At 44.5% G+C, this 8,861-nt stretch overlaps 2 protein-coding genes across 2 annotated transcripts; one reads left to right on the top strand and one right to left on the bottom strand.

Annotated features, from left to right (window-relative positions):
* The first annotated feature begins 169 nt into the window (after positions 1-169).
* nelfcd (negative elongation factor complex member C/D) lies at positions 170-5,737 on the top strand. The gene is made up of 15 exons (XM_076140973.1): positions 170-355; positions 1,266-1,378; positions 1,467-1,576; positions 1,733-1,842; positions 1,938-2,045; positions 2,145-2,297; positions 2,445-2,575; positions 2,671-2,836; positions 2,921-3,055; positions 3,148-3,287; positions 3,410-3,524; positions 3,615-3,710; positions 3,807-3,947; positions 4,060-4,189; positions 4,836-5,737. The coding sequence occupies exons 1-15, from the start codon at positions 299-301 to the stop codon at positions 4,868-4,870; spliced, it is 1,740 nt and encodes a 579-aa protein (XP_075997088.1). The 5' UTR covers positions 170-298; the 3' UTR covers positions 4,871-5,737.
* Positions 5,286-8,418, bottom strand: ctsz (cathepsin Z). The gene is made up of 6 exons (XM_076140974.1): positions 8,171-8,418; positions 7,217-7,380; positions 6,871-7,050; positions 6,635-6,785; positions 6,352-6,514; positions 5,286-6,147 (listed from the first exon to the last, which is right to left on the bottom strand). Exons 1-6 carry the CDS (start codon positions 8,296-8,298, stop codon positions 6,022-6,024), a joined length of 912 nt encoding a protein of 303 aa, XP_075997089.1. The 5' UTR covers positions 8,299-8,418; the 3' UTR covers positions 5,286-6,021.
* Positions 8,419-8,861: the final 443 nt, after the last annotated feature.

Raw genomic sequence — 8,861 nt, 5'->3', positions numbered from 1 at the left:
TTAAAATTATATTTCTTAAGTGTTAGTGTAGAGTTATGTAGTGAAAACATATTACTATACGGTGATATTAGTGCAAAACAAAGAAACAAGTAGGCCGTTACACATGTCACGTAATAATGACTGACCAATCACAATCACGCTGTCGAATATCGGGTGGGAAAAATGACGCGTTTCGCCATTTTGCTGTTGTTGTTAGCTACGTTAGCTAGGTTAGCAGGCTAGCTGTTTGCAGCATCTTCCTTTACAGTGCATCATCTCATTGAAGCTGGTGTTTGCGCATAGGTGCTTTCCCGTCACCATGGACGAGGAATACTACAGCGGTGCCGCAGAGTGGGAAGCTCCGGACGCTAACACGGTGGGACCTCGACTTGTTGCCTTTTGCGTTGTGTGGGCTAGTTAGCAGGTAGCAAGCTAAGCTAGGCAGCGTTACCGGCAGATAAACCTGAGGCGAGTTTGTTGTCACCGGTCAGCAGTGAGATTCGGCGGCTTAACGTCACAGACAGATCGTGTTTATCTGGATGTTTTACGCAGACTGACATTGCTGACCTATGATAGCAGCTCCAACCCATAAAACATTCACTTAAACAGTAAAGAAAAAAGTATGAATGGACAGAAATGGTTCCATAGAGATCTGAACGCGTGCAGGAAAATAACACGATACTCAAAGTCTGATCAGAAATGTGATGTGATGTGTTATAATTTGTATTATGATTACGATGATTAAAAGCCACTAACTCCAGTGTCCAGATATTAATGGGCTCAATGTTGTGCAGTATTCTGGGTGACGAACCTGGCAACATGCAGCAATAGTCCTAAACACTAAATCTATCTTAAGTTTATACAAAAAACTGGAGAAAAATCTGTACTTGGATGAGTCTTAACTTCAAATCTCAACATGGAAAGCACTGATTTTCGAAATGCTTAAGTGAAACTCCTATATTATTGATTTATTACACACAAAGTGGACCATTCAAGCTTTTATTTGTTTTAATGTGGATGATTATGGCTTACAGCTCACAGTAAAAACACCAAATTCAATATCTCAGAAAATTAGAATATTGTGTAAAAGTTCAATATTGTAACCTCACTGTGTCACACTATAACCAGCTAATTAGCTTTAATCACCTGCTGAGGTTTCCTGAGCCTTAAAATACTGGTTCAGTAGGCGACACAATCATGGGGAAGATGACCATATTCTAATTTATTGAGATGCACCTGTATCCACCCAAAGAGGTCGTAAAACTAAACGCCACTTTATTTTTCAGGAGGATGGTTATGTTGAAGGGGAAAATGACGGGAAAGTCCAGGAAGATTGTCTCCAGAAATTCACCAGCAGGGATTACATCATGGAGCCTGCCATCTTCAACACCCTCAAAATGTACGTTTCCTCACAACGATACTAAACTATGTGCAGCGCTTTTTGGATTTGATTGAATTCATGAATCAAACTGTGGTTTTGGTCAAAGGTATTTCCAAGCAGGTGGCTCTCCAGAACACGTTATCGCGCTGTTGTCTGAGAACTACTCCGCCGTGGCTCAAACCGTCAACCTTCTGGCCGAGTGGCTCATCCAGATGGGTGCGTAACAAACTACGCAACATCGTGTTCAAAATGACACCAATCTTCTTCTTTTTCGTTACAATATCGTTTCAGGCTTGAAGTTGTTAAATATCCTTCAGCTCCTCCACTCTTTGCTTGCCTGACTGACTTTGTATAATATCTTTCTCCTTGCAGGTGTTGAGCCAGCTCAGGTCCAAGAACGTGTAGAGAACCACCTGAAGAGTCTCCTCATAAAGCACTTTGACCCTCAGAAAGCAGACTCCATTTTTACAGTAGAAGGAGAGGTGAGATCTCTGAATTCATTTCACACGTAACAACTCCCAGAGCACAAACAGTTTTGAGTGAAGGTGTACATGAACTCTCTGGTCTCTGGTTGTAGACTCCTGCCTGGTTGGAGCAGATGATCGCACACACTACGTGGCGAGATCTCTTCTACAAGCTGGCCGAGGCTCATCCCGACTGCCTGATGCTCAACTTCACTGTGAAGGTACGATGAAGCAAACAATGTGGTAAGGCGTCGTTCGGGGTAAGAGTTTTGCCTGTGAGAAGTTGTGCTCACCTGTGTTTCCTGTTTGTCTGTCTTTAGCTCATTTCCGATGCTGGATACCAGGGTGAGATCACCAGTGTGTCGACAGCGTGTCAGCAGCTGGAGGTTTTCTCCCGCGTGCTGAGGACCTCTCTGGCCACTCTGCTGGACGGAGGAGAGGAGAACCTGGAAAAGAACCTGCCAGAATTCGCTGTGAGGCTCTAGCTTTGGTCCTTCTATGTTCCCAGGAAGGCTTTAGGACCTTCCCTTCACATTCCGTAATCTAACGCGTCAAAGTTCCAAGTCGGGCGTTACAAAACCTCTCCTCTGTTTGACCGAGTGTTTGCGTGTGTCCTGCAGAAAATGGTGTGTCACGGCGAGCACACGTACCTGTTCGCCCAGGCTATGATGTCCATCCTCTCTCAGGAGGAACAGGGCGGATCGGCCATACGGCGCATCGGCCAGGAAGTACAGAAGTCGGCACACACGAGGTACCGTCAGTCCCCCGGTTGTTTCTTTCTTTGTTTTGTTTTCATCTTGGGCTGTTAACATCATCCGATCTGCTGTGTTGTGGTTTATTTTGCAGAGGTCATGACGCCAGCCAGATCACACTTGCGTTGGGTACAGCAGCAGCTTACCCTCGAGCTTGTCAGGCGCTGGGTGCCATGTTGTCCAAAGGAGCCCTGAATCCTGCAGACATCACAGTTCTTTTCAAGATGTTCAGCAGCATGGACCCCCCTCCTGTGGAGCTGGTGAGGACAGAGCGTCTGGACCCTCGTGAAGACTCTTAGTGATGCTGTTAGCCATCACTTAATATTCATCTCTGTCCTCTCCAGATCAGAGTACCCGCCTTTTTAGACCTCTTCATGCAGTCGCTGTTCAAGCCTGGCTCGAAGATCAACCAGGACCACAAGCACAAGTACATCCACATCCTGGCCTATGCTGCCAGCGTGGTGGAGACGTGGAAAAAGGTAAACAGAATCGGGGCTGCTTTGTTTTCTTCATATCCCCGTATTCCCTTTTTTAACTCCTCGTCTCCTTTTTTGTCGCCGTGAAAACACAGAACAAGCGAGTCAACATCAATAAGGACGAGCTGAAGTCGACGTCCAAGGCCATAGAGACGGTGCACAACCTGTGCTGCAACGAGAACAAAGGCGCCACAGAGCTGGTGGCCGAGCTCGGGACGCTGTACCAGTGCATCCGGTGAGTGGAGCTCATCTCCGCCAAGCCGTCGACCTCAGAATTGTGTAGCTCAACAGGAAACAGTTTGAAAAGGGAAGTCGTTTGTGATTTGTAGTTGTTTATGATTGTGTATTTGTGTTCAGGTTCCCAGTAGTTGCCATGGGAGTGTTGAAGTGGGTGGACTGGACGGTGTCGGAGCCTCGGTACTTCCAGCTCCAGACGGACCACACTCCAGTCCATTTAGCTCTGTTGGATGAGGTACAGTGACGCTGCCGGGTGGAAACTAAACCCCACGTACTACATATTAAGGAACCGGTCTAACTCGAACACAAACCTTCCTCTTTGCAGATCTGCACCTGTCACCAGCTGCTGCACCCACAGGTCCTCCAGCTGCTTATCAAGCTCTTTGAGACCGAGCACTCCCAGCTAGATGTCATGGAACAGGTGTGTGTGTTTCTTTTGATAATAAGCAGTGCCCTTGACGTGTTCGGTGGTTGACCTCTCAGCTAACGTGCGCTCGCCAATCCTCTCCCTCCTCAGCTGGAGTTGAAGAAGACTCTGTTGGACAGAATGGTTCACCTGCTGAGCCGTGGCTACGTCCTGCCCGTGGTCGGCTACATCCGGAAGTGTCTGGAGAAACTCAACACGGATATCTCCCTCATTCGATATTTTGTCACCGAGGTAAACACTGCCATGCTCCCATTTAGTGGCAGACCAAGCTGCTGCGGTAATTTTCCATTTAACTTGTAGGCTGGTTATGAACAGGCCTTTAACCTCTGCGCTTCTCTTGAAGGTCCTGGACGTGATCGCACCTCCGTACACGTCGGACTTCGTTCAGCTCTTCCTGCCCATCCTGGAGAACGACAGCATCGCAGGCACGATCCGCACTGAGGGAGAACACGACCCCGTCGCCGAGTTCATTGGTAAGTGTCGCGTTCACATTCTGAGTCACTACAGCCAAGCACCTTATATACACAGAGAGAAGACCAACTCTGCAGGATTCAAATGAATTTACAAACTGTTAACGTTCAAGTCTTCCGCTGGGCGCCTGGAGCCGGTCAGGTACAGGCACTTTGCTGTCTTAACACAGGAAATTGTTTATCTGAATACAGAAAAGTGAATGTTAATTTAAAAAGCAGCAAAATGTGTAAAGCTGTAACAAAACACTTCAAATGTCTACATATGAAAGTCACCATTAACCTTCTCATTATAACACCTATTTGAGATTTTCTTTGCAATGGTTTCTGGGAATTGTAAAGCAGAGTGATACATTTTTCAGCCACATTCTCCTTCTAAATGAGAATGTGGCTCAAGTGACGAGTTTTAAAATGACGAATGACATTTCAGAGAGAAATTGAACTCCTAACATGTACATAGGTGTGACTTAAGTTTTTATCACCAAGAGGAAGTAGGCAGTATGGCGTCCTCCTCAACCACAAAAGCCCTGACTGCAGTTGTTTTCACATACTGTAAAAATACTCCCCGTGACCGGCGACTATAAATGTGTAAAATTGTCACCAGCTTCTTCTTCAAGCATTTACATGCAGACTTCTATTTCCTGTTTTTCAGCTCATTGCAAATCAAACTTCATCATGATTAACTGATGTGAGCGAGGGCACAGAAGGTGTGTTTGAGACAGAAGCAGGAAGACGTCAGAGACACAGAGGACATCACCACCAGCTGTTAAGTGTATAAAGCTGGCATGGAGACACTTTGACCAAGTGGAGGAGGATTACAACCACAATGACGAGATCAGACTGAGAATGCAGCTCATTTGTTTTCCATTTCCAAATGTATATTTTCTATATTTTATGTTGGCACTGTTTAAAATTAAAAATCTTGAATGTTCTTGGTTCTAATTTTAAAGCTGCGGTTTTTTTAACCTCCCCGCCCACTGACAGGAAGCTGCTCCATCCATATCACTCAATAACAAAGTGGCACTGAAAGGAAACGGCAGTGTGAAGTACAAACATGGTGCACTGCAAGACGCACAAACAAAAAACAACTGAAAACTTGACATCAATTTCCATGCACAGCTTTATTTCAACAGCTTTACGTTTCATGAAACCACCCAATTATTATAAATTATTTGCAAAACTGATCTAAACATATTTGCTCATGTTGGCGTTGAGGTTTATTGGCAGTAAAGCAAAGCTGGAACTTTTTGGTAACATTTCTGATGTCTAGATTGTTCATAGCAGACGACTGAAACCTTTGCTTGACATACGCAAATAAGGCTAACTTTAAGTTGATCAAACAGTTTGTGTAGAAAATATCACGAGAAAACATTCATAGTCAAAGCAGTGCAGGGGAAATTAAACAATTTGTTCTTTGGCTGAGCAGGATATGTTCCTCATTATGTAACCTGAATACCGTCAGTAAGTTTCTCATGTATTCCTAATGTTAATGTCTATTTACCAACTTTGCTAAAGCTCAGAAATCAGTTGAACTATTTGGTTTTCCTCCCACAACACAGCATCAAAGGTCCTAACCCTGACATCATTAGACAGTTGCAGGTTTGAACTTGTGTCTGGTGTAAACTTGCACCGATGCCACAGCCAAAAAGTCCTCATAGTAGCAGATGTGCAGCCTGAGATTCGGTGCTAAATCCTTGCCACCGAGAATTGATTACATGTATAAAAATAATTGTGACAAAAAAATCAAATTCCCTTTGCTAAGCATTCCTCTGCCTCATACAGAGAGACAAAGACGGTGTGCAGTCACCTGTATTGCACACGGAGGTGGACACTGTCCTCTACAGATAACCTTTAGGGACGATTGGGTCTCCAAACATGCAGTCCTCCTCCACCGCCAGATTGTATTGGCTTCCACTTCCTCCCTTGAAGGCACTGGTGACGATCCTGAGCCAGCCCTTCTCCCCCTGAGCAGAGGGAAGATGAAGAGGAGAGACACTGAGCACGTCCAAACACACGCTTCACTTTCACTACAGACATTCAAAGCCAGTAAAGGTTTTATTCATCAATAAAGCGGTTGAACTGTGACATTGTGGCTCGTTGCCAAACTAAGAGAACAAGAGAATTGAAGAGGTATGTTTCAGCTCATATTCCATCGGAGGACCACTTACCCACGGCTCTCCCCAGGAATTGCGCACCACCCAGAACTCCACGCCGGCCTCGACCCCCCATCCTGCCACTGACACGATGTGGTTGATTGAAGGGTCCTCCGAGTATTCTGAGTAGACGCCCCCCGTGTACGCGTCCAGCTTATCTGTGGCCATGATTCCACAGCTAGAGGGGAGAAAGTGCATTGGTGACTAAATTCAGCTCGTATTGGAATGATTTGTGTTGCAAACTATTGCCAGTAAACTTAAATTCAGAATTCAAAAGATACTAAATGTAAATGTGAACCTGATTGGCCCTCGAGCGTAGATCTCTGCCATCATCTTCTCCCTCCCGCTGACATCTCCATAATCGCCAACTTTCCACAAGGTGTAGTCCTTCACAATATTGCACTTCCCAAAAGTGGTGCAGGTTCCACACTGGTTGAAGGTGTTGCACTCTGTGAAGAGGAACAAAGACCAGGCCATCACTGACTCTGTGCCAGTATCCATAAACGTTTACAATCTGCGCTGAAGGACGCTCACTCTGATCTTTAGCCTGGTAGTTATTGCAGGTCTCATCAGGGATTCCATGTGTGTTGGCGTATGCCCAAACCCCAGTGTGATCCCCTCCGTGGCAGGTGCCAGCTTCGCCGCAGTCAACCACATTCTGGACAGACAGATAAGCAGACGGCCAAGCTCCTTTCCGTTTGATGTTAATTCGATCTGTCGGGATAGAAAACACAGTTTCAGTACCGACCACAGTGTGTGAGCACCGAAGAGGAAGCAAAACTGCCTCTGTTACAATGTGTTGACGAACAGTAACGTGATGTTGTACAGTCATCAACTGGCAATTGCTGTGTCTGGACTTGCCTAACTTGAGGAGTCATACCTGCCATGGCGCTGGTGCTGCCATGAGCCCAGCAGGAGCCGCAGTACTGAGGGATGTGCTGGTTTCGGGTTGTGCTGACATAGTTGGTGCCATTGATGTTCCTCCAGTCCCATGACTTGGGAAGTTCAGAGACGTTCAAATACTCATGAGGACTAGCTGTGGTTCTGTAAAGACAGAGTGCAACACGTTTAACGCCTCAGTGTCTTAATTAATTGATTTGATCGATTGACTATATTTGAGACATCAAAATATAGCACGATAAAGAATTGAAGTTGTTGCTGAGGGAAGTGAGCATATGTTTTTAGGAGATAAGCAGCTGATGTAAACTCTAGAAAGTGAAAGTAACAAAAACAGAAGCGCACCTCAGAAGAAAACTACCATAATATTTAAATGTAAAATGTTAGTTAAATGTCCAACTCAAAATAATAAAAGAAAACAAACACTTACACAAGATGGTGGCGTTTTACATTCCAAAACTGCTTAAATGAGACAATAATGAACAATGACGTCATGGTGGCATTACAGAAACATGCATGACCCAAAATATGTGGAAATTTAGCTCTTTTCATGTAGATAAGAGTTTGTTTTTATTTTTAACGTCGTAAGGGAGTTTAAGCTTCATTGTATTAACCGATGGCAGGCAGGTAATTCTCGATGGGGAATTTCCTTCAATATTTTACTTCCTTAACCTGTGATTGATTGAACCTCGTGATTTATAAAGTAACGACAAGGAAGTTTCAGGTCCGTAAATATGGCATCATGCGTTACTGCAACGGAAAAGCTATCAAACCTCTTTTAAAAACATTAAAATTAGTTTAAGTAGGATTTTACGGTAACAACACTCACACATTAGTCTTTTGCATTACCGCAGCTTATAGTTTTACACGGAGTTTCTTATTCATTTAGTTTGAGGTGAAAACAAGAATAAAAATCATAGTTGAGAAACAAACTCACTTCACACCGACGCCGAACAGCCTCGGCTTGCGGACGTAGCACGGCTGCTTGTCATTGAAAAACACTCCGGCTGACACGATAGAAACAACAGCCGCAAACAAAACAACGGCGAAAACAGTCCGCACCATTGTTACCGAGGACTGAGCTCCGACACTGAAGGAGGAAAGAGACGACAGGTACAGGACAAGCTCGGAATCTCGGCTGCTGACTCCTCCTGGCGTAAAGGGAGAGGGCGAGCCGGTGTCTCGCGGATGCTGCGCGCAGTCACGTGATCATAAACACGTGTGTCACGTGGTTCGCTTAGGAAGACATAATAAAGAATGTACACTGGATGAGATGTCTTTATTAAATCACGTTTAGTAAAACAAAAATACGTACAAATAAGTTTCTGTGGTCCTTTCCGAGGTTTTGTTTCTGATTTTGCCCCAACCACAAATTTAATAGACTGATTTATTGAAGTCTTAATACCCTGACTTAACTTTTTTTTTGTTTACACTTTTACGTCAACAACATCTAAAACGATGCATAAGGTCAGCATCGTTTATATATAATTAATCAAACTGTGTGAAATTAGAAGTTCATCCAGCAAAGACACTGCTTGAGCCCTTTATGATTGATCATGGTCACATACTCTTTTCATTTTTTCGATCGTTCAGCAAAACATTTTGAGAAAAACAGAATTTCTTGTCCA

Source organism: Genypterus blacodes, unplaced genomic scaffold (assembly GCF_046128005.1).
Source record: "Genypterus blacodes isolate CSIRO-AG114 ecotype Tasmania unplaced genomic scaffold, CSIRO-AGI_Gbla_v1 ptg000017l_1, whole genome shotgun sequence".
In the NCBI taxonomy this organism is placed as follows: Eukaryota; Metazoa; Chordata; class Actinopteri; order Ophidiiformes; family Ophidiidae; genus Genypterus; species Genypterus blacodes.
Note: the sequence above shows the minus strand (reverse complement) of the source record. Positions and strands in the feature narration are given on the sequence as shown.

Bases quoted from the DNA above. Each gene is read 5' to 3' on its own strand.
- nelfcd (XM_076140973.1), top strand. From the start codon at position 299: ATGGACGAGGAATACTACAGCGGTGCCGCAGAGTGGGAAGCTCCGGAC. The intron at 1,843-1,937 runs GTGAGATCTCTG...CTCTGGTTGTAG, and splicing joins TTTTTACAGTAGAAGGAGAG to ACTCCTGCCTGGTTGGAGCA. The intron at 3,525-3,614 runs GTACAGTGACGC...TCCTCTTTGCAG, and splicing joins ATTTAGCTCTGTTGGATGAG to ATCTGCACCTGTCACCAGCT.
- ctsz (XM_076140974.1), bottom strand. From the start codon at position 8,298: ATGGTGCGGACTGTTTTCGCCGTTGTTTTGTTTGCGGCTGTTGTTTCT. The intron at 7,051-7,216 runs GTATGACTCCTC...CTATCCCGACAG, and splicing joins CAGCACCAGCGCCATGGCAG to ATCGAATTAACATCAAACGG. The intron at 6,786-6,870 runs GTGAGCGTCCTT...TCCTCTTCACAG, and splicing joins CTACCAGGCTAAAGATCAGA to AGTGCAACACCTTCAACCAG.